Source organism: Olea europaea, unplaced genomic scaffold, assembly GCF_002742605.1.
Source record: "Olea europaea var. sylvestris unplaced genomic scaffold, O_europaea_v1 scaffold830, whole genome shotgun sequence".
Taxonomy (NCBI): Eukaryota; Viridiplantae; Streptophyta; class Magnoliopsida; order Lamiales; family Oleaceae; genus Olea; species Olea europaea.
Genome location: NW_019266741.1, coordinates 120,195 through 144,078, shown reverse-complemented (window position 1 = coordinate 144,078; position 23,884 = coordinate 120,195). Strand labels below are relative to the sequence as shown.

At 34.5% G+C, this 23,884-nt stretch overlaps 3 protein-coding genes and 1 pseudogene across 7 annotated transcripts; 3 read left to right on the top strand and 1 right to left on the bottom strand.

Annotated features, from left to right (window-relative positions):
- The first annotated feature begins 5,817 nt into the window (after positions 1-5,817).
- Positions 5,818-10,955, top strand: LOC111391793 (adenine phosphoribosyltransferase 5-like). Of its 4 annotated transcripts, none has more exons than XM_023017057.1 (7): positions 5,818-6,164; positions 6,290-6,400; positions 6,696-6,788; positions 7,477-7,626; positions 7,810-7,868; positions 8,908-8,978; positions 10,517-10,955. In XM_023017057.1, exons 1-6 carry the CDS (start codon positions 6,074-6,076, stop codon positions 8,962-8,964), a joined length of 561 nt encoding a protein of 186 aa, XP_022872825.1. In that variant the 5' UTR covers positions 5,818-6,073; the 3' UTR covers positions 8,965-8,978; positions 10,517-10,955. The 4 variants fall into 4 exon arrangements, with proteins under 4 accessions (XP_022872825.1, XP_022872827.1, XP_022872826.1 ...); XM_023017056.1 differs by having other exon boundaries at positions 5,819-6,164; positions 10,511-10,955; XM_023017059.1 differs by lacking the exon at positions 8,908-8,978.
- Positions 10,956-12,025: 1,070 nt separating this feature from the next.
- Positions 12,026-13,118, top strand: LOC111391800. Its single transcript, XM_023017064.1, has 2 exons — positions 12,026-12,518; positions 13,008-13,118. Exons 1-2 carry the CDS (start codon positions 12,321-12,323, stop codon positions 13,116-13,118), a joined length of 309 nt encoding a protein of 102 aa, XP_022872832.1. The 5' UTR covers positions 12,026-12,320.
- A 210-nt stretch (positions 13,119-13,328) lies between these two features.
- On the top strand, positions 13,329-17,166 carry LOC111391791. Of its 2 annotated transcripts, none has more exons than XM_023017055.1 (5): positions 13,329-13,816; positions 14,300-14,429; positions 15,374-15,594; positions 16,288-16,461; positions 16,770-17,166. In XM_023017055.1, exons 1-5 carry the CDS (start codon positions 13,619-13,621, stop codon positions 16,854-16,856), a joined length of 810 nt encoding a protein of 269 aa, XP_022872823.1. In that variant the 5' UTR covers positions 13,329-13,618; the 3' UTR covers positions 16,857-17,166. The 2 variants fall into 2 exon arrangements, with proteins under 2 accessions (XP_022872823.1, XP_022872822.1); XM_023017054.1 differs by having other exon boundaries at positions 13,330-13,816; positions 14,300-14,441.
- Positions 17,167-18,388: 1,222 nt separating this feature from the next.
- Positions 18,389-23,884, bottom strand: part of LOC111391798 — a 21,885-nt pseudogene continuing 16,389 nt past the window's right edge.

Sequence of the window (23,884 nt, the reverse complement as noted above, 5' to 3'; positions counted from 1 at the left end):
CACTTGTGATGGTGTGAAGTGAGCAGTGAGCTGCAACCTTTCTTCCATTTTTTTTATTTTTTGGGTTTTTGTTGTCCTAGTTTGTTTACCGATTTATTATTATGAAATTATGAGTTATCAGTTAAATTAATCAGTTATGATTTATGATTATGAATTTATGAATTATAAATTTAGGAGTTTATGTTTTGTGAGAATTTACTATGAGCCTGTCTATGGCTTGTGAGTTGTAAGCTTGCTGTTAGTATATATGAAAATTGGGCAATTTGTGAATTTGAGAATACGTGATATCATATATGTGGACTATGGAATATGTGAAAATTGGAGATTTTCGAAATGGAAACTTTTAGTATCCGTGGACTTATGGAATCTCTTAGTATTTGTGAAAATTGGTGATTTTCGAAATGGAAACTTGATTATAGTTAATATGTGAATTACGATTTAGTGCATTTATATATTAATAAAAAAAATTTAGTATTATTTAATTAAATATTAATAAACGAACTCGTTAGGTCGCTGATCGTCCTAGTTGACTCTAATTTTTGGATCCGTCGCTGGAAATGGTGCATAGTGCTTGATGGGATGGCATTAAATGGAGCAGGGCAATTGGTCCATACCCGTGCCGTGTTCCTTTACATGAATGCTGTTGCCTCTAGGCCACCATGCACCAGTAATTGCACCTCCATTCCACACACAAAACACACTCGAGACACGGCATTTATTGCGTATGATGCTCGTGAACACAACCTTCTTTACACTCATTTTTTTTTTTCTTTCAAATTATCCTTTATATTTTCTTGGGAAAAATGCATCGTTGGTCCTCATCTTATTGCTCCAACAATGAGTTGGTCCCTAATATTAAAAAAAGAGAAAATTAATCATCAATCATTCATTATAGTTGTGTAATCATTCATCAAACTTAAATCGATACATGTAATTTTCATAAAGAATGATGTTGTTAGTAAGCACCATCGATGCCAATTTTAGGGTTTAACAATTCCAACAGACCTCAAAGATAAGGTTCATTAGATTTTTTCATTTCTCTGACCTTATATAATTGTGAGAAGTTGATACTTCCTTCTCCATGTGGTAGTGGGATAATCATAGCATTCTCCTATAAAATTGTGTTGTATTTTAAATTATTGGAGAATGTCGTAGTGATATCATTGTCACATTAGATGTTGATGACTAGATGTATAACATTGTTCTCTTATAAATGTCAAGTGAAAATTTAAGGGATCAATGTGCTCCTTTTTAAAAGGTTTAGGATCAAATTGTTTATAGAACAATAGATAGGGGATCAAAATTTCCAATTTTCTTTCGCGAATCGCGATATCAGAAGCCTCAACGTTCTATTTTAAGCAAAAATCTGACATAGATCATGACCATTCACTTTCAGTGGGCCCCAAATTGATATTGTTGATGGTATATAATCCAATGTGTTGTCTCCACGTCATCGGACTGGGTAAAACATGGGTACTCCCTAATATCCCGTATCTACTGCCACTTGATTCTCTGCCAATCAGGAGCCGTGATTGTTGCGAATTACATTAATGCCCTCGCTGGTCTTCCGTCATGGACCCCTATGGGTTTGGTGCAACGCTGATCACGTTAATATGAAGGGCCCTTAAAATCTTGGCCAACGGATTGAACGATGTTGTTTGTTTCAATTTTTTTTTATTTTTTATTTATTTAATTTTTTTTTTGTGTGTGCAAATATTCTGAAAAAAATGTTTTCATCATTTGTCTTTATTGCACAAATTGTATTATAATTTTATTTTCATATTTGGATCCTTATATTGACAATTCTTTACACGAATCATCTTTATCGTCTCATTCAGCTCGTTTGCTCCATCAAATCTTTTTCCCAATTGGACAATAGAGTGTAATTTCGAATTGTGAATCAAAATTTATCTGCGCTTGAAGTTAGATAATAAATTATACTTGAGATTTACGCAGCATACTTACTTTTGCATATCAAACTCGAGATCTTAATTGCAAACTAAAGATTTAACTTGCTAACTTATTATGGCAATTTCAAAATGTCACCCAAAGCTCGAAATTTATGTTGTGTTGCAAATTCCTAACTTTGCTCGACCAAATTACCCTTGGATAAATCACGTGAGGACTAAGGGGATAGCACGTGACCATTTGACGGAGAAAATTGACGGAATGAGATGGAACGAGTGATTTGAGCAAATAGTAATCGATTTGAGAATTTAAATGTCAAAAGTAAAACAATGAGAACAATTTACAGAATGAAGAAATAAATTTTTTTCCCAACATCAATTACACTGTAAAAACCCCTAATACCTACTTCTTACAAAATCATGTCCGGATTTTATTTATTTTTCGGATGAATTAGGAAAGTTGGATGAATCATTTGGTTGCTACATTATCTTGGCATATTAAACTAAACATAATCATTGTTCCTCGTCATTAAAGCAAAATTTGTAACAGTGATTATTATTACTTGTCAATTTAAATTATAAGCAGCATTTTTATCAAATATATCCCTTTTTTTTTTTGATCAAGGACTAACAGACAATGCTACGTGTACATAACCGTTTACACACAGCCTTACACTCTTCTCACATGAAGGAGGTCCACACACAATAAAATATATGTGAACCCCTTCCATGTGAAGGGATGGAAGGCTTTGTGTACACTAATATTATTCAGAACTAACATAGGCAAGGTAAATCTTTAAATTGAAGTTCAGGATCTTTCCCTGGTTGGGATTAGGGCCGATTAGCGATTTAAACAAGCAACAAACATCTTTTAAAATTTGAAAGAATGTCAATTGTTTCTACTTTTTTATGTACCTAATCATTTAATTCACGTTAATAGAATTCTCGTTTCAAATAAATTTAATGTTAACGATATCATAAATGGAATAATATCGAAAAAATTAAGAAATAAAAGGAAATTGAATTTTCTCGATTATATTATTTAATTTGGTAGTTACATATTTGATCCCATTTTTTATGCGACACATTTTAGTTGTAATGAAAATTATCAACCTTTTTCATTGTAGGTCCCATATATTTAATGATTCACCAATTAAATGGTGTGTCATATTACCGGTACTTAACATAAGTTAAGCACCGGTACTTAGAATATCATTTTCGTATGTGTGTGTACATATATATCTTATCTCCGTTATTTAATTAATTAACATATTTTATCCTTGACAATGATTTTCGTCCAAAAAATTCTCATAAAAATACTTTTTTGCTCTCCTGTTAAGAGGAAAATTGACTACAAAAGTTTGAATTTTGCCCACCCCAACAAAGCACTGTAAAATAATATTTATAACAAATATATTTATGAGAATAATATATGATAATTAATTGAAGTCGGGAATAATAACGTAACAAAAAACTTGTAGACATAAATGCAACGACGAGCAAAACTTAGATATCTTCCCTCCTCTCATTCTACCAAGATTGCATCGATTTTTTTCGTGTTACAACTACCTTAAATATTATCTTTCATTGATGATTAACTTAGCTTCTGTTCTGAAAAGATTATTAGTAACTTCTCAAAAGTAGTAATTGTGAAGACCATATAATGCTTGAATAGGGATGTTAACAAACTAAGCCAAGCAGCCAAAACTTGATGCTAAGACTCGGCTCGAGTAAAAATGATTCAGACTTTTTTTTTCCCTGAGTCAAATCGAGCTTTTACTCTGTCAAAAAATCTAGTCTCGACTCGAGCATTTTCGAGTCAAGCCATGCGCAGCTCACTTTTTTTTTTTTTTTTTCTTTCCTTTTTTTAAAGGGTCGGCTAGTCATTGGCAAAAAATGCCCTATGACACAAGCCTGCTTGACACCCAAAGTAGGCCTCAATTGAGCCTTGAGCGGGGCTTGTTCAGGTTTTTTTGAGTCGAGTCACGAGTGGCTCAAGCCAATGAGCCAAATTGACATCCTTATGCGTGAATAATAGGCATGTTAATGAGTCGAGCAGAGCCAGCTCTCGAGTCAAGACTCGAGGCTTGAGCTCAATTTGAGTAAAAATTATTCGGGATTTTATTGGCTCAATGCTCAGGCTCAGCCTGACACTCCAAAATGGGACTCAATTTTACTGAGCCTCGAATCGGGCTGTTCGGATTTTTTTGGGGCCGAGTTTGAGCAATCAAGCTGATGAGCGAAATTAACCTTTGGTGAATAGTCCTGGGATGTAATTTTGAATTTATAATTGGAGTTTAAATTTGAATTTTACTAAATAGTAAAATTAAGTTTCAATATTACTCTTTGTATCCTACTAGTTTCTTTATCCAAAACCTACAATAAATAGTTGAATACTCGGCATAAAAACTAGTTTCTTTATCAAAAACCTATAAAAAAAAAAAAAATAGTTGAATACTCAGCGCAGAGATTCGTTTTAAAACGATTCGAGTTGTTCATGGGCTGAGTTTGGAGGAGACGACCTTGCCGAGCTCGTTTCAACATATGCTCAAACTGCTCAATGTTTGAACCCGCGAACCAACTAGCATTTATCACCCGATGAAACAGTGCACAGTAGTTGATGGGGATGGCATTAAATGGGGCAGGGTAATTGGTCCATACCTATGCTGTGTTCCTTTACATGCATGCTGTTGCCTCTAGACCACCATGCACCAGTGATTGCTCCTCCATTCCACACACAAAACACACTCGAGACGCGGCATTTATTGCGTATGACCTTCTTTACGCTCATTTTTCTTATCTTTCAATTTATCATTTTTATTTTCTTGGGAAAAATGCACTCTCGGTCCTCCTTTTATTGCTCAACAATGAGTTGGTCCCTAATATTGAAAAAGAAAAAGAAAAAGAAAATTAATCATCAACCATTCATTATAGTTGTAAAATCAATCATCAAATTTAAATCGAGACATGTTATTTTTATAAAGATTAATGCTATCCATAAGCACCATCAGTGCCAGTTTTAGGGCTAAACAATTCCAGCAGATCTCAAAGATAATGTTCGTTAGAATTTTTCTTTTCTCCGAGTCAAAATTGTGAGAAGTAGCTATGCCCTTCTCTATGTTGTAGTAGGATAATCATCACATTCTCTTGTAAAATCATGATATATTTTAAATTTGTTGTAGTGATATCACTGCCACATTAGATGTTGATTACTAGAAATGTTGGTGTATAGCATTATTTTCTTGAAAGTGTCAAGTGATAATTTAAGGGATGAACGTGCTTCTTTTTAAAAGGATAAGGAACGTGCTTCTTTTTAAAAGGATAAGGATCAAATTGTTTATTGAACAATAGATAGGGGATCAAATTTCCTAATTTTCTTCCGCTATATCACTTGACACTTATATATGCCTAGTCAAAGTTGAACATGCATTGCACGTTATTCTAAAATACTTTATAAGTGATGTAAAAGTAATATTTAGTACCAATTTATTGAAAGATTTGTTAAATCTCGAACGAATTAAAGAAAAAATGTAACATAAAAATTTAAGAAAAAAAGAAAATTGTACTCTCAAAATTCAATTTCTATGATTCAAAATGTTTGTAATGATAAAATATTATAACCGAGCAATCTTTTTATATTACATTTGATACGTAAAAATTAATTTTATGTATCATAACGTGCAGATCCTCTCTTCTCTAATTTTAATTTTTTAAACTCTACAATCACGCATAGACATATGTGCAGCCTGTTTTTAACCTTGTTTTTCAGTTTGTTTCTGCAGCATTGCTCTAATTTTGAATGTATAATTGGAATTTTAATTTGACTTTGACTAAATAGTAAAATTAACTTTATGTACTAAAATATTTCCCAAACATATCTTTATATTCCCCTAGTTTCTTTATCCAAAACCTATAATAAATAGTTGAATACTCAGCATAGAGACTCGTCGTCTACCAGGTCTCAGTATTCAGCATAACCAGTACACTGCGTTGAAGTCCCTATTCAAGCACGGGCAACCACCCCTTTCTGTAAATGCAGAGAGTTAAGAAGTAAAAAGTTGGGTGTATAAACAATAGCATAAACCAGCTTTTGGATCTTCCTCAGTGTAGATTTGTCCAATTTCTAAAAAATTCCCACTCCCCACTTCGGCTCTGAAGAGAAGAAAATGTTTGCAGCGGAGAATGGTCTAAAGGGAGACCCAAGATTGAAGGGCATTTCTGATTCAATTACTGTTGTTCCCCACTTCCCGAAGCCAGGTACACTTCTATTTCATTTTATAAATTTATGTGTGTATGCTTTTCCTTTTATGTTGGACTTTTTTGATGTAATATTTGAAGAAAAATTTGTGTAATAATGTAGTTGATATGTTTTTGGTTGCCAGGAATAATGTTTCAGGATATAACAACGTTGTTGTCGAATCCCAAAGCCTTCAAGGACACTATTGATATCTTCGTTGATCGTTACAGGGATATGGATATCTCTGTTGTTGCTGGTATGGTTCTAACACCTGACCTCTTATAGGTCTGGTGTAATTTCACGAGTTTCAAGATTATGCAAATTTTTTTGACTTTCTGAAGCTTTTTGATCATATTTTCAAATGATCTTAAAACAAAAAGAAAAGGGAGTTCAAAAAGTGCAGGCAAAAAGAGAATTTGAGTTTTTGCACATTGCTCATGTGAGGAATTCTTGAATTGTAATTGATTGCCACTTTTGATAAATCAAATTTAAGAGTAATTGACAATTATTTCATGCTCGATCAAAGTGATAACTTCCATATTATCTTCTAGGAATTGAAGCTAGAGGATTTATGTTTGCTCCTACAATTGCATTAGCAATTGGTGCAAAGTTTATCCCTTTACGCAAACCGGGAAAGCTACCAGGTAATTAACCATTGATTCATAGCTCAGCTTATTCAGGTTGATCCTTCTGAAAAAAATGTTTCAGTGCGAGATCAAAATGGTTACTTCTGGACATAATACCTATTTCCAGCAACCCTATTTCTTGGGGGCTGTTTGAATTATAGATGAGTTATTGATACAATTAGGAGGAATTATCCGTTAAAGTCTAATATGTATGAAGAATGTGGCAGTAAAAACTGCTCTAACAGTGGGCAATTGAAGCTGTTTGCCCAATTGGAACCTCCAGACAAAAAAAGAAAAACAGCTCTCGTGACCCTGTTTCCTTTTCTGTTTTTTGCCTGTTCTACAACTTTTAGGAGCACCTGAACTAAGATATTGACCAATAGTTGGCAAGAATTTGTCGAAGCATCTATTTCTTTCATTTTATTTTTATGTATTGCCTCGTGGATTTTAGATTTTATGGAACAAGAAAGCAATGATTCGTTCTGTTTAGATTCTGATACCTGTGAATTATACTAAAGGTGGAAAAGTAGAGTGTAGTAATTCTTAATGAAAAAACTTTATGAGAGCAGATTTGGCAAGTGTAAAAGAAAGTCAAACTTTCGTATCTATTTTTGTTGTTTCTATTAATCATTAAGAGCATACTTTCATTGCCGGAACCATTTTTTGGCAGCCCAATCTTTAAATTAATGAATTCAATAATGTCCAGGTGAAGTTATTTCTGAAGCTTACGAGCTTGAATATGGTAAAGATCGTTTAGAGATGCATGTCGGGGCCGTTCAGCGTGGAGACCGTGCATTAGTAATTGATGATTTAGTGGCTACAGGAGGAACATTGTCTGCAGCCACGAGGCTTTTAGGTAAGATCCTGAAGTTGTTCCATTATCCCATTACATTCTGCATGTGAAATAGAAGTAACTTAGAATACCTCAGTCATATTTAGCAACAAGGTTACATATAAATAACTTTTAAGCTTAGCCAAACATGCCTTCTACTTAGAACTCGAACAGATGATGACATTCTTTTGTGCTTTTGTTCTTCAGAACGAGTTGGTGCTGAGGTAGTTGAATGTGCATGTGTTATCGGATTGCCGGAGGTCAAGGTAATTCAAATTCTACTTCTCTGATTGCCCCTCATTTTATTTTATGGAATAATTTACAAGTCATTGATCTGAAGTACTTATTCGTAATTTAATTTTCCACTTTTGAGTATAGCATCGGAAATGCTGCATCCTCCATTTGTTGCTGAACTATTCCCAGTGCTGTATATTGCTTAGAAGTAATAGTCTTAGAATAGATTCAAAACCATCCTTCCTTTCCTATGTTTCTCACCATTTATAATTTTTTTTTTCCTAAAAGCATTATACCTGCTTGCCCGTATTGTTTATTGCTATGCAGCAAGAGAAGCTGGGGGTCAAATCCTAGGATAGCATTTTTCTATCTAAAAAAAATGGAGGAAAGAGAAAGCGTCAAAACTCATCAAGCTTACAAATTCCACCAGCATATTGCTACTTCTGAGCTAAAGATTTTAATGTTTTGAAATCCTTTTTCTTCCTATCATAGGCCTAGGTTTTATATCCATGTTCTAATTTTCTTCAGTTCTTCAACTTCTATCTCTAATGATCTTTTGTGTCGCAAATCCTTTCGTAACAAGGCTGTTAATGTACCAAATGGTACATGGAAACCTGCCTTCTAAACCAAAACCGCAGATCTGACTTCAAACGTCGCAGTTTTCCTCTAGTTTAATGCATGGTAATTAAAACAAGTTCACTGCATGGATCTGACCAGAAAACTAAAGTTTTACCTGAAATTGGTCTTTTTTTTTTTTTTAAATTCAAACTCATAAGTTTCTCCTCTTATCAATACAAAAATTTGGATGCAGGAAACTACTTCCGTTCTAAAATAATGCAAATTGGTTGAATGCAGAATCTAAAATTTTCTAATCTGGCTTACTTTTTGTGATCCTCATTTTTTGTGTTTATTCTATTTCCCGAAGTGTATTTTTAGATACAAGGTTTTATGTTCTAATCTCTCATTTTGCCGGACATTCACCAGATATTCCTTATTGCAAGTGCAGTTATTGTACTTTTTGGCTTGAATTAATGTATATAGCCATTAGTTCACTTGTTTTATCTTCCATAGGGAAGGTGCAGGTTGGGTGGGAAACCACTATATATGTTGGTGGAACCTCGGCAATAAAATAATGTCATGTGGTAAATTCTACGTCTCTTTATTTCCTTCGAGTATTAGAGTATATGATTGATGATTTTTTTATGATTCCAGAAAATTAACCTTTGATCATTACATTCAGCCCCCATCCTTTTATTTTAGCCATCTCGTTGTATATTGGACCAAGAGGTTCTAATTTTTTCTTCCAAAAACTACAACGCTGCATGTGTCAACACGTAAATTCTCTGTGCATAATTTAAGTCGAAACCAGTCTCAAGCATAAAATAGTCTCAATTGTACACATTGTAACAAAATCTCTGCCCTGTTTGTTTCCAAATTTTGCCCAATTTCAATTCATTTTTGGACTGTTGCATCTGCCTTTCAGCCATGAATTGTCGACTTCTTCTGTCATAGTGGGTCCCAAGTGCTGGCAAAAAAAGGGTCAAAAAATGGATTATTCTCTTCAAATAATTGGAAACAAACAGGATGTAGTATGTGCTATTTTTCTGAAGGTCAATATTGATAAAGCTCCTTTTTTTTTTTTTATCGGTAAATGTAAATATATAGATCAAAAATGTACCATGTACAAATACACCGGGCATACCAGGGCGAGACAATGTCCATAATCAAATACAAGTACACCGGGCATACCCGGACGAATCAAAGTCAATGATAAATACAAGTACACCGGGCATTCCCGGGCAAATCAAAATCTAAAACGAAAACAACTACTCCGGGCATACCCGGGAGACACAAAGAAGGCAAGATACATAAAAGATCAATGATCCACGGCCAAGGATTCAAAAAGAATCAAGACATCCGGATATAAAGTAAAAATGACTTTGTATACGTGTGTCTTGATTCTTCTAGTAATAGAATCCAAGTCGGCCGGGAGGGATAAAGCTCCGTACTTGTATGGAGCGATGAAACATTGTGTACTATACGGAGCATTGATTCAAAAAATATGCACTCTTCATTAACAGGCAAAGTGTATTTTTGGTAAAGGTTGTTGTAGACTCAAGTTGTGGATCCTATGAAATTTGTGGATAAAATATAGATAAAAGCCGTGGTCCTAGAGAATGTAGGAATAAATGCTAAATGCTGATCTTATTTGGTTGGATTGTATTTCATGTGTACTTCGGGACACGCACTATTCAAAAGGGAAATTTGCACCATTGGTTTGCAATCTACTGGCCAAGTAGCAAGTTAGTTTACGACCTTTAAAAAGGGGCAAGTCTTCCCCTTTCATTATAGTTGTACAATTAGTACCCACGGCACAAATTCCAAATTTTTGATGCACCCTCATAGAAATTTGTTAAATTTCGAATTTCTGTCTGCTAACCTAATCTGGGAAACAAAACCTAGCTGCATAAAGTTGGTTGGATTTGTGATGAACATGATGATTTTATAGAAGATTTGAGTGGTTTCCACTGCTGGAGACTGATTGTACAACAATAGCGAAAAGTCAAGGACAAATTTGCTGTTGATGGTGCAAATTCCGAGTATCCAAAATGTGTAACATCTTCCTGTATAACTTCCTTTGGCACTTATATTTCTTTCTCGATTCTGCTTCTAGCTGCAGTACCGTTGTTTCGTGGATTCTGGTTAATTGGATGGTGAAATTGCTCTTACCATCAAACATCCAGAGCGATACAAGTTGTGGTTTAAATCTCGAAGAGTAAAGCTCATCAGTCATGCATCTGAAGAATTTCCTGGCAACTGAACAGAAGTTACATGGTCTACACCTTGGCTTCGGCTGTGTAGAAACTGGCCTAGTGAAAATAAGTTGTTAGCCCTTAGGTTTCCTTTCTGTATCTTCTCATTCCATTGGATTAGTTTGTAGAAAATTTGATGTACAATACATCTTAAGATTCCTGTGTTTTTAATCATTTTCGAGCTCTGAACATCTGATTTATGCTTTAGTCATTTATGGTATGTGAAAGTTCAGTGACTGATCAAGAACAAGACGAGAAGTCGTTGACCAGAGTGAAATAGATTACGTAAAAAGATTGTAACATCCATGAGCAAGTATAACGAGCAGGATAAGTGTTCGTCCCTTGTTCTCGTTGTAGCAATAATCATGAACTTAAGAAAATTTTCAAATAAACATAAAAGGTCAATTTCAATTGTTTGATTTTGCAACACTTTTGAAATGAGAAAAGGGATTTTGAAGAAATTAATAATATCTTCTTCTTCAAGTATCAGTTTAAAACTTTGTTTTCGTCATTCTTTTGTAATTTAATGGCACATCTGAAAGTATGGATGAATCCATTAAACAACCTTGATACAGTTAAGTAAAATAAGTTAAAATCTTCTTGTTATTCCATATAATCAATATTGATGTTGTACACAAATTGGGAAGAACTGTTGTGTCTTTGAAATCGTATATATGTAAGTTCAATATTAATTTAGTAAGAAAGTAATTTGATGAATTTTGAATAAATTGTAAATTAACAGGTAATTGGCACAAAACGTTTCTACGGTGTCTTAATAATTGTCCATATCACTTCAGCCATCAGATTAACCTATTTTGGAACAGCAATAGGTTGGTACGAGGTGATGGAAACGACATTTTGTACAAGAATAAGTTGATTTGAGGGTATAAATATCAAAATTGAAGAAAAACAATAAGAATATTCTGTGTCAAATACTCTAGATAAACTATACACCGCAACGTTGTTGTGTTTATGGGTTCAGATTCTCTCAATTCACATCCTCCAATTTCAATTTCATGTACAGTCGTGTAGGTGTAATGAGTAATGTTATTCAATATCATTGATCTCGAACATCAGTCAAAATAATTTTGAAATGACATATAATTCATTAATCGAAGAAATCAAATGTGATCATCTAAACTTGGACTCTGGCAAAATTGGTGCTAGATAGTATTTATTGAATCATGCTATAAGTATAAAAAATTTTTACAAATAAGATATGACGGGAATTGATTGGAAGATAAAATGAAAAAGCTAAAAGCAATTCAATCATTTGCGACCACGTTGGCTTCAATAGCAATTTTTTCAGTACTAATTATTAATTTTTTTTTTAAGTGCAGTTCAAACCCAAGACTCGGGGAACTCCTAATCCATGGGTTTCTTCATCGCGTGTAGAACACCCCCACCGCCCTCTTTTAGCGTCCCACAACCAGGATAAAGTATCCATTAAAACCCAATAACTACCCCATCCAAAGCAAAGCAACGGACCAAAAAGTGTTCCCTACGAAAAGCTTGGAATTTAAAAGGCACCGCCCAGAACCTTAACCCTAATTCCTAATTTTTTTCATCTGATTCAGTTCAGTTTCTGAATTCAAGAAAAGAAAGAAAAGAAGAGAATTGGAAAGGGGGATTCGATAATTAATTGATTTGTATCAGATTTAAATAATTTTAATGATGTCTGCGATAGTGTGTGGGAAGAGATCTTTCTTCGAAGAGATACAAACAACGTCATCGCCAGTGTCGGGGTCCCCGCCGGTTTCCAAGAAACTTCGCTGCTCTTCTGCCACCTCCCCAGTTCGGTTCTCCTACTCGCCGCCGAGGAGTCTCATCAATCAGCTCAAGGTTTTGTTTCCTGATATGGATAGTCAGGTTAGTTCACCTCTGTATTAATTTTTTTCGCATTTTCTTCAGGTTTTATGGTGGTTTGGGGCGACACAAAATATTTCTTAATTGCGTATTCAATGCTTTGATTGACCAAAAATAAAAATAAAAAAAATTAAATTTTGTATCTGGAAGAACTAAAATCGCCAACAACCTTTTCTTGAATTTCTTTCTCTATTGTATGACTGCCAAAAAAAAAATAAAAAATGCTGTTCCTTGGCGAAATATGCGTTACTGAAAAGCAGATTGACTTGCAGGGTTTTATCCTTCTGATTTTCTTAACTTATATGTTCAGAGGACCTCTTTAACATTTACTTAGTTATTTCTGTTATTTTATTCAAAACAAATACCTTATAATTCCTCCTGTTAATGTTTCTTACCTTAGCCCTATTAATGTTTCTTACCTTAGCAAATTCTGATAACCATAATTGTTTAGACAATCAATAACTGCTGATTATTTCTAAAAATGTTTTGCAGCTTCTTGAGAAAGTTTTGGAAGAATCTGGCAATAATTTAGACGCTGCTATCAAGAGCCTACAGGGACTTCGTCTTGGATATGCAGAAAGCATCAAAATTGGTGCTAGATAGTATTTATTGAATCATGCTATAAGTATAAAAAATTTTTACAAATAAGATATGACGGGAATTGATTGGAAGATAAAATGAAAAAGCTAAAAGCAATTCAATCATTTGCGACCACGTTGGCTTCAATAGCAATTTTTTCAGTACTAATTATTAATTTTTTTTTTAAGTGCAGTTCAAACCCAAGACTCGGGGAACTCCTAATCCATGGGTTTCTTCATCGCGTGTAGAACACCCCCACCGCCCTCTTTTAGCGTCCCACAACCAGGATAAAGTATCCATTAAAACCCAATAACTACCCCATCCAAAGCAAAGCAACGGACCAAAAAGTGTTCCCTACGAAAAGCTTGGAATTTAAAAGGCACCGCCCAGAACCTTAACCCTAATTCCTAATTTTTTTCATCTGATTCAGTTCAGTTTCTGAATTCAAGAAAAGAAAGAAAAGAAGAGAATTGGAAAGGGGGATTCGATAATTAATTGATTTGTATCAGATTTAAATAATTTTAATGATGTCTGCGATAGTGTGTGGGAAGAGATCTTTCTTCGAAGAGATACAAACAACGTCATCGCCAGTGTCGGGGTCCCCGCCGGTTTCCAAGAAACTTCGCTGCTCTTCTGCCACCTCCCCAGTTCGGTTCTCCTACTCGCCGCCGAGGAGTCTCATCAATCAGCTCAAGGTTTTGTTTCCTGATATGGATAGTCAGGTTAGTTCACCTCTGTATTAATTTTTTTCGCATTTTCTTCAGGTTTTATGGTGGTTTGGGGCGACACAAAATATTTCTTAATTGCGTATTCAATGCTTAGATTGACCAAAAAAAAAAAAAAATGAATTTTGTTTCTGGAAGGACTAAAATCGCCAACAACCTTTTCTTGAATTTCTTTCTCTATTGTATGACTGCCAAAAAAAAAATAAAAAATGCTGTTCCTTGGCGAAATATGCGTTACTGAAAAGCAGATTGACTTGCAGGGTTTTATCCTTCTGATTTTCTTAACTTATATGTTCAGAGGACCTCTTTAACATTTACTTAGTTATTTCTGTTATTTTATTCAAAACAAATACCTTATAATTCCTCCTGTTAATGTTTCTTACCTTAGCCCTATTAATGTTTCTTACCTTAGCAAATTCTGATAACCATAATTGTTTAGACAATCAATAACTGCTGATTATTTCTAAAAATGTTTTGCAGCTTCTTGAGAAAGTTTTGGAAGAATCTGGCAATAATTTAGACGCTGCTATCAAGAGCCTACAGGGACTTCGTCTTGGATATGCAGAAAGCATGGTTAGCAACACGAGTTTTTCTGCTGAAGTAAATGCAGGTATGGAGGAAGGTAAGCATATATATTGCATAGGACAAATACGAGGAAGTATCTGGAAAGGGTTGAGGTTCACCCTTCCCACATGGTTTTTTATTGTATGTTATCTATAAATTGTTTCATGTTACTCTTCTTTCTTGTAAAGTTTATGAATTATACTTATTTAATAAACGTTTTACGTGCATTTATTACATTTATCTGTACGTGGTAGCAATCAACATGTAATAATATAGATTTAATCATCCGAAAATGTAGTCTGATGTTTAGCGTGTAGTGGTTTACCTTTTATGAAGTCTTTAGATGCTCAGCTTATTCCTGCCCAACTAATACCAGATTAAAAATATAGATCTCAACAGTTAAAAAAAAAAAAAAAAAGAAAATGAAAAAGATGACTCTAGATGAAATTGGAAACCTAGAACAGGCTATTAAGGTTATCGTATGTTAAAGTGCCACCTATTAAGATACGGCGAGGTAACAGCGAAAGTTTGATACCGTCCAAAAAAGGTACTCAAGTGCCTATTCAAAATAAATAAAAAAATATATTTAGAATATCCATTAATATACGTTATCTTGAGGTGTAGTAGAAAATTTAAGAAAGAAAATGCTTAATAGTGAGAAGGGTCTTAGACCGATATACATGATCTATGATAAGCATAGATTTTTTCATGTTGTCTATAAATGTGATTTTCCTATTAACTATATCACCTGTTGGGACTGTGATTGGATCTGTGATTTCTATGCTTTAGTTGGTCTTCCCACTTTTGTTACTCGCAAAATATCATTTTGAAGCAGTTTAATACTTGCTAATAATTAAAAAGTGGGCCATTTCCCTTGATTTTAAGCATTATTATTGACTTGTCTTTGTTGACATCTTGAATTTTCATTTTAAAGGCTCTTCAATGCCTATTAAAAACATGTGAATCACACAATACATCTAAAATTGACAGGTGCGACACCAACTCTGGGTGATGCAGTTCTTTTGGAGGACTCTCAAGTCCAGAACAACCTGCCGGTGGATGGTGCAGAATGGGTTGAGTTGGTTGTGAAAGAGATGATGAGTGCAACTAGCTTAGATGATGCTAGATTCCGTGCAACAAGAGTGTTGGAAAGTTTGGAAAAATCCATCAGTGCTAGAGCTGGTGCTGAAGCATCTCAAAATTTTCAAAAGGTTGGTATTTCCAAATTTACACACCTGTTTTGCTTTTAGATCATTGAAGCTGCAAGGTGGTTGTGTAACTGTTGATGGGAAGTGGTTTCATTAGCCAACCTGTTTAAGGGGAACAGGGTTTTCTGGTGGTGTTAAACATAACCATTAGTGGTTTGTTTGATAGGGAGCATATGATTGTACTGTGACAATATTCCTGAACATTATCAAGGAAGAAAAAGAAGCTAAAATTTTGTTTATTATATTGTTGAGTCCTATCCAATATTGTGCACCAAACATATGCACTAGAAGCATATGGTCAATTAAGTTTCTTAGTTTCCACCTTGGGCTGTCTTGATCCTACAAGTATATTAGTTGTTATTGCTTGGAAAGATGCGTTTGGATTTATGCCCCTGTTTGTTTCTCATTATTTGATCATTAAAATGAAAAATATGACCGTTATCCATCACATCAAGCCACCATATTTGAATTTCTATATTTTGTGTGCGGTCCGTAACAACTATATTTTTCATTTTCATTCTTATATTAATGGGAAACAAACGGGGCCATATTTGTTTCGAATATAATTGGTAGGAAAACAAGCCAATGCTGCTTGCTATTTATTACAAGAATTGCTTCTTAATTTAAGGCCGATTCCACTGTGTTCTTCCTGGTGCTATTAAGGGCACGTATTTTAAGTTTTTTCATCCAAAGCAGGAAAACATGATGCTGAAGGAACAAATTGAGGCACTTCTTCGGGACAATGTCATTCTCAAACGCGCTGTTTCCATTCAGCGTGAACGTCAGAAGGAGTATGATGAGAGTAACCAAGAGGTGCAGCAATTGAAGCGTTTGGTGGCTCAATATCAGGAGCAGTTGAGAACTCTTGAGGTAAATACAGTAACTTCATGAAACCTTATTTAGGGATAAGTGGATGTTGTGAATTGCGACACCCCCACCCCACACCACACCACCCAAAAAAAAAAAAAAAAAGGAAAAAGAAAAAAGAAAAAAGAAATAATGAAGTAACCCACTTAAAAGTAAGTAATTGCTATTGAAAATGTAACATTTTGTACAAAAATTTCTGTAGAAATGGCAACTTTGAATGAAAAGCCAGACGTGTTTGGGAAAAAAGTGACTTCTTTTTCATTAAAGATTTGTCAACCATTATCCAAATTCCTGATTTTATTTTCTTGCAGGTGAACAACTATGCATTGACGATGCATTTGCGCCTGGCCCAGCAGAGCAACTCCATACCTGGACATTTTCATCCAGATATATTTTAATAAAGGAAGGAAATACATAGCTCGAAGCGACATATCTTTTTATGGCATAAAAGTTGTTTCTTTAGGTGTTGAATATTATGCATGTTTTAAAACTAGATGTGCAACACAAAACAGTGGAAAGCTAAGGCTCTTATTCATGGCATAAGTACAAAATTTCTTCTCTCCAATTTCATCAAAAAGTCAAATTCTCTGTTGTTTTGCTTTCGAGAGATTATTTTGCCTTGGGAGTTTTTGGCTTCTTGTTTTCTGTATTTTACGGTTGCTATATAAATTCATGGTCTGTAGTATCAGTTCAAATTTGATTGGAGAATGCGTTCCTAGTATTTTTTATTTTGCGACAGTTATTTGTTCTTGGTATTTTTTTATTTTATGGAATGGAATTAAGGATTTGTTTGGAAGAGATTTTTTTTTGAAATTGTTTTCAACCATACATTTTATGCTCTGTGTCTGTTGTCTTGCTCAGGGAGGCTGGGGTTAGTTTTTCAAAGATTTGTCTATCTGACAAATTCCTTATTGATTCAGATTTAGCCCTTGTTTGGTACCCATTTTTCCCAAAATACATTTTTCTCTCTCTTATTTTCAACCATACACTCTTAAATAAAATAATATTACACGCAAAATTAAAACTTTTTCTTATTTTTTAACCACACATTTTTCAACAATCACTATTACAAAATGTATTTTTACTATGAAAATGAGAAACAAACATGCTCTTAATGAGAATAGGGAAGTCTTAATTCAAAAGTCACAGCTCGAAAATCTAAATGCAAACCTTTGAGATTTTGGGGTCTTGAACCAATTTCAAATACAAAAAAAAAAAAAAAAAAAAAAAAAATTTTTATTCAAAAAAAAAAAAAAAAAAAAAAAAAAATAATCTTATGCAATTGTCATGTCAGTGTAAGAATGTAAAACATTTTCTGTTTTAAAAAATATTTTTATTTTTAATTATAATATATCATAAAAAATTTTTAGGGCTCTCACTAATGTGAGGTCTTAGGGGATCGCGCACCGACCTATAGTTAGGATTGGCATTGCACCACCGACTAATAAATTAGCCTTGTTTGGGGATCATAATTTCTTGATCAAAATTTCTGTCTATTTGAGATGAAGAATAAATTGTAAGAGATAGGTTTAGGTTGATCATATATTCTTCTTTCTTATTGACGTAACAAATAAATAGGAAATGCTAGTTCTGCTTGTGAGTGATTTTTCACATCAAAAAATTGATTTTTTGGTCGTTATTTCATTATTTCAATCGTCATTTTTTACTTTTTCTCTCACAGATAGCCCCCATTTTTTCCTAACAGTCAAAAAATCAATTCTCAAAATCCCTATAGAACAGACCTTTAGGTTAATCATATAATTTCCTTTCTACATGAAACGGAATATCTTTCTATTTGACACGATTTCTTCTCGAATATGTTTACGTTCATCATACGAAAGAGAGAATCTTCAATCCACGGAATTATAATGACAATGTCACAGTTTTATCATGTTCTTTCCCCGTACTGAAAAATGTAGCAGCAGTTTGCATGTGCAATTTGTTCAATGCCGAACCATTTTGACATGGGAGGAAGAAACAGTTAAAACTCTTCCATTGTAAGGTCCAGTTTTTTCCGTAATACATAACACACATGCCATAGAGGTTTAGAAACAGAGTCCTGGCATATCATCAGTAAACTTCTCACAATATCTTAGCGCCATTGACTAAACTCACGGCTGCAGCAACGTTCTTGGCCAGCTCCACGGCTGCCCCAACATAAGTACGGGGTGTTAAATTTAAGACATTTCTTCGCCTCAAATGGTATATCCAACCCTTCAATGAATTCTCTTATGCTTTCTTTGGTTACAGCTCTTCCTCTTGTTAGCTCCTTCAATTTCTCATAAGGCTCTGGAGCACCATATCTCCGCATCACCTACAAAATAATAATAATAATAAAGAAACAAAGATGATAACACGAGTTGAGCAGATTTCTAAAATTAAACACTTCTCATTGAACCTATGCTGGCTGGTTCATCTTAGCAACATGAAAGGCAAGAATATGAAGAATTTATTACTTATGGGTGCCAATTTTAAAAAAGACTATAACCTTTATTGGAAAAGCAGTTAACAGAAGTACAGGGTTTTAGTATTAGGAGGAAGCAAATTAAAATAATTGGCATGCAAGGACTTTCCATGTGGCACTAAAGCATGCCCAGTTTAAAAGGGAACACAAGTGGAACGGAAAGATGGCTCCATATCAATGATAAATTTCCATAATTACTGAGAAAAGAATTTATAACATTATAGAAGGTACAAACAGTTTGTATTGGCTCAGCAAGAACCTCCCACGTATTGTCCAGGTCTTCAAGCATTGAAGCTTCATTAACCTATAATTAAACAAAAAAGGAAGACAATTTATGAGGCTACCATTGTATATCCAGGATCTAGCAGAAATTTGTATCTTGCTCAATTTAATTTTTTTGAGGAAACCAAGGGAAAAATGGAAAAACATGAGAAGATCTTAAGAACATCAAATATGGTATACAGCCAAGCAAGATCACCAATCAGACAGAATACCAGAAACAAACAAATAGAAGATGTAGAAAATTGTTTCAAAAGGTATTATACGACAACCCTAAAGGGTAGCTCAGTGCTCAGGCCTTGAGTTTGCTCTCTAATGGTCACCAATTCGAGTTCCTTTAGGGTCACTGAGGTGAATATTCGGCTGTAAATTTTAGGATCCCGTGAGATTAGTCGAGGTGCATGTAAGCTGGTCCGGACTCCCATGGTCATAAAAATAAAAAAAGAACTATACAACAAATTTGGCAAATAAATACAGGAAAAATTGCTACAGATCCAACATTTGATTGCTTTTTTGTGAGCATTATCTTCCAGCTACTTATCCGACCCAACCTTGCAAAATTCATGTACTTCAAAAGAGTTGATTTGGAAACCTGTAGACTTGCAGAAGCTTTGCAAATAATAAAATGCAATAACATTTCGCACCTGAAGCTTTGCAATTCCCTGTAATGCACTTTTATAAGCAAGAAGGGAATGTCCCAGTCCTACACCCATGTTTCTCAGAACAGTTGAATCAGTCAAGTCTCGCTGCAATTAATCATGAGTTTCAATCTGTATAAAGACACTTAAAATTAAAATCATGAGTTTAAATTACATAAAAAGCATTTTTTTCTTTCTTCCTTAATATTTGGGTGAACTTGAACTAACTCATAGGTTAGTGAGCCAACATATGATCTCCATTTCAGGGGTATAGTAAGGTAACAAAAGGTTTTCCGGGACATGAAGTTCAATACAGTTGCTATACAATCTGAAGGGATCCCTAATTCTCCAATAAATGAAGCATAAAATGGAATCATAAAAAGAAGAAATCATTGAAGACTGCAATAAGGGCGACTTGAGCAGTCCTAAATTTCACAGGATCAGGAAACTGACATCAACGAACCAAGACAAATATGTAAGCAGAGTTTTTTTACCAAATATACCTGAGGCACATAGGGATTGAAACTTATTCCGAGAGATGTCACAAACTCCTCTGCAACTTGCAGCCAGTTAATGTCAGGATAAGCAGCTAGATGTGGATTGTAGTTTCCAACTGCGCCAGCAAACTTCCCTAAAATATCAATTTGAGATATATTTCTCCTCTCTCGACTTAACCTGTATGCAAATATTGCCATTTCCTTCCCCAACGTAGTAGGTGAAGCTGGCTACAGAATAACAATATGATAAATAATTCATCCAGGATTATTATAAGTTTAAAACAAAATATCATGTTTCATGCTATCCCAACAGATATAGGCAGATTTCCCCCAAAGTAGAGTATCTGTGCCAATTATGCACCGAGACACCGAGTAGTGACTACTTCAATGTAAATGCAAATTTGCAAACAAAGCTATTGTCAAAAATTCAATCTCAACTTGGCCTCATTTTTTCATAGTTTATTTGTGTAAACTATGTGTATTGAGAGACAGTGAGCCTTTTAAGTATACCTTAGACTATGTCCATGGACACGATTTACATGTCCATGAGTTCGAGAAAGCATCGGAATGCGAGCATTTGCAGTGGCCATGCTAGATATTGCTGCGATCAGCTTGTCCATGACTTTATCTGAGACTTCTTTGAGCATCAATGCATGGGCCAGATTGTTGATGTCTTCGGATGTACAGGCAAAATGGAAAAATTCAAGCACCTTGGATTGCACACAGGAGAAGAAATGCTCAATAACAGAAAGGTCTATCTCTCTGATATAAAAATAAATAAATAAATAAATAAAAATTATCACCATGTTGAGGCCACTGTTCTAAACAGGATGACAAGAAAAATTTCAATATAGCGTAGTTGTACCTTGGCTATCTCTAGATGTGAATGGCATCTTTGTTTCAAGAAATATTCCACTGCTTTCACATCATGGTTAGTCACTTTCTCAATATTCTTAACTTCCAAGGCATCATCCAAGCTAAATCCATCGATCAATTCTTGCAAAAAAGATTCTGCTTCTTCAGAGAACCTCGAGACTTCAGGCACCTCATGTATTTGGGACAGCTTTACCAACCACTTAATCTGCCAAGAATTTCTGAATCAATGTTGCATTTCCAATTTAATTTATTTGGAGGCAAGGGATGCTGGGGAATACACCGATTATGTGCATATTATATTCATAAAAGCATACCGTTTATTTGCGTAAAATCGAAACGTAATTTCGACTTACCAAAATAGAACTTGAGAAGCAAACATAGTTGCCGAATCAGAATACATGAATATGGATTCATCTTTTTCGATTCTTGAAAGAAAGTAAGTTAATTCTTTGAATCAAATATCGCAGAACAAACATGTAAATAATGTTAATCAGTTTCTAAAATCAAATCATAATTAAGAGAAATCAGAAAATGAAGGAAGAAAGATGCAAATGATGAATTTTTGGTCGAGGCAAGTGTTTGACACTTGGTCCTTAAGATGAACTTGCCCCGCATTGGTGCTAACGATTTTTCGACAATCACCTCCTAAGATACAATGACCATGTCAAGCGGAGCACTCCAAATGGTTTCGACCAACGAACTTGAACGGAATTCCCTCTCTACCAAGGAAATGCATGAAAATGCTATGGAATTAGAAATGAGAGAATTGCAAGAGGAGAATGAATACTCAATGCAATTGGTGTACCCAAAATCATGTCCATAGGATTCTATTTATAGATGTAGAAAGGGTTTAAATGAAGTAGTGTGGGCCAAAACAAGCATCCTTTCAAAAAGTTGCAACACTTGGCCAAAACTTTCATCCTTTCGAAAAGTTGCAGCACTTCATTTCTTCCAAATTTGGTCCGCAATTTCTTATTCATCCGGAATTGATTTCGAGATTCCAAATATACCACGACGATCTACTCGACGAGTAGATTAAGTTGGTAACCATCGGATTAAGTCTGAATATTTGGTCGAAGTTGACATATGGTCACACCTTTTTATTTTCCACTTTTACACACCTTTTCGTTTTCCAATTTTTGGTTAATTATTTGAACCAATTCCTACAATCCCCCACATGAATGAAAATTGGGTACGTATATGCAAATGCAATGATATGATGCAATGTAGAGAGGGTGCGAAAAAATACTGCATCAAGGAAGGTAGCTTCTGGTCTTGAACCTCCCTTAGTGAAATACCACCAGACTTACTCGGCTAATTGGTAAACGTGATGCCTTGAACCATTCAGCCTTTAGTGTAAGTCAAGACAACGATATTCACACAATGTCCTCCTTAAACCGTTCATGGTTTTCATGACTTGGTTCATTTTGGCCCTGAACCCTTCTTGGTTCTGTGAGTGTTTAGAGTATTTAAGCCTTGAATAATTCTCATTGAAGCGGCCACACTTCACACTCACATAGGTGACCTCCTATTAAGAGTATTCTGCCCTACTCCACTTGACTTAATCAAGATATAGAAATCATTAAAAGATTATCTTAATCTCTTGCAACTTTGCAGAAAGCACCTTAATATCATACGAATGAGTTAGGAAATTATTTTCCTAAATGTTTCGTGGAATCCTCATAACTTGTTGTCCTTTTGAACCAAGATCTTGGGATCTCCAGTTAACAAGGTAGGGTTACCATTACAAGGACTCTAACGTAGTAGGCTTCAATCCCATTCCCTTCGATATGCATTCTTCTTGATTTCTCTTAGTAAATCTTGATTTCTCTTAGTAAATCTCTTTTAAAGGTACTACAAGTTTACACTATTGAGATCAACTGCTTAATAGTATTAAGTCAATGACTTATACGTCTAGATCTACCATTACATGTGACTTAATATCTTATTAAATATAGCTAGCCAACGATCGATTTATTTGATAGATGCAAATTGTCGCCACCAAGAAATCTTCTCACGAAGCTCTATGCCTTATTAGCTTTATCAATTTTCAAACATGGTTAAAGAATTTCAATCAAACACTACACTAATCAATCACTTTTACTAGTGGATTTTAGAATCATGGGTATTCAATATCATCATTGAAACATTGCCATGCATTTAAACTTCATGAATATTCTCCATATATTCCAATTATTTTTGCACGTCTAAACAAACGCCATAATCAGCTTTACAACCCATATAATCCACTTTAGACTTAGTATATATCATCCTTATAATTAGTATAAGGGTTTTCTATCTTTCTACCTTCATAGATATCGTTCTATGATTATAAGATAGAAGTAAACGTAACTGTTAAACTGAGTTACCTCCACAATTCCTCAATTAGGAATACATATGCAATCTAGTAATGTTGCATCCACAAGTTTTGAACTTTCCATTTCAAGTTCACAAGCATTAAGTTTAACCCCCCGCATTCTTGGGTTATACTTGAATTTAGAATTCAGAAACTCTTTTATAGTTCCATTCATTTATCTCTTAGATAATATCCGTATCGAGTGCTTCATGAAAGTCTATGTACTTTCAAAGTAGTGGTCGTCAACTTGCATATAACGTACTTCAATCTAATTAATTTTGATCATCCAAATTAAATCAAGGCCATCATATAGACC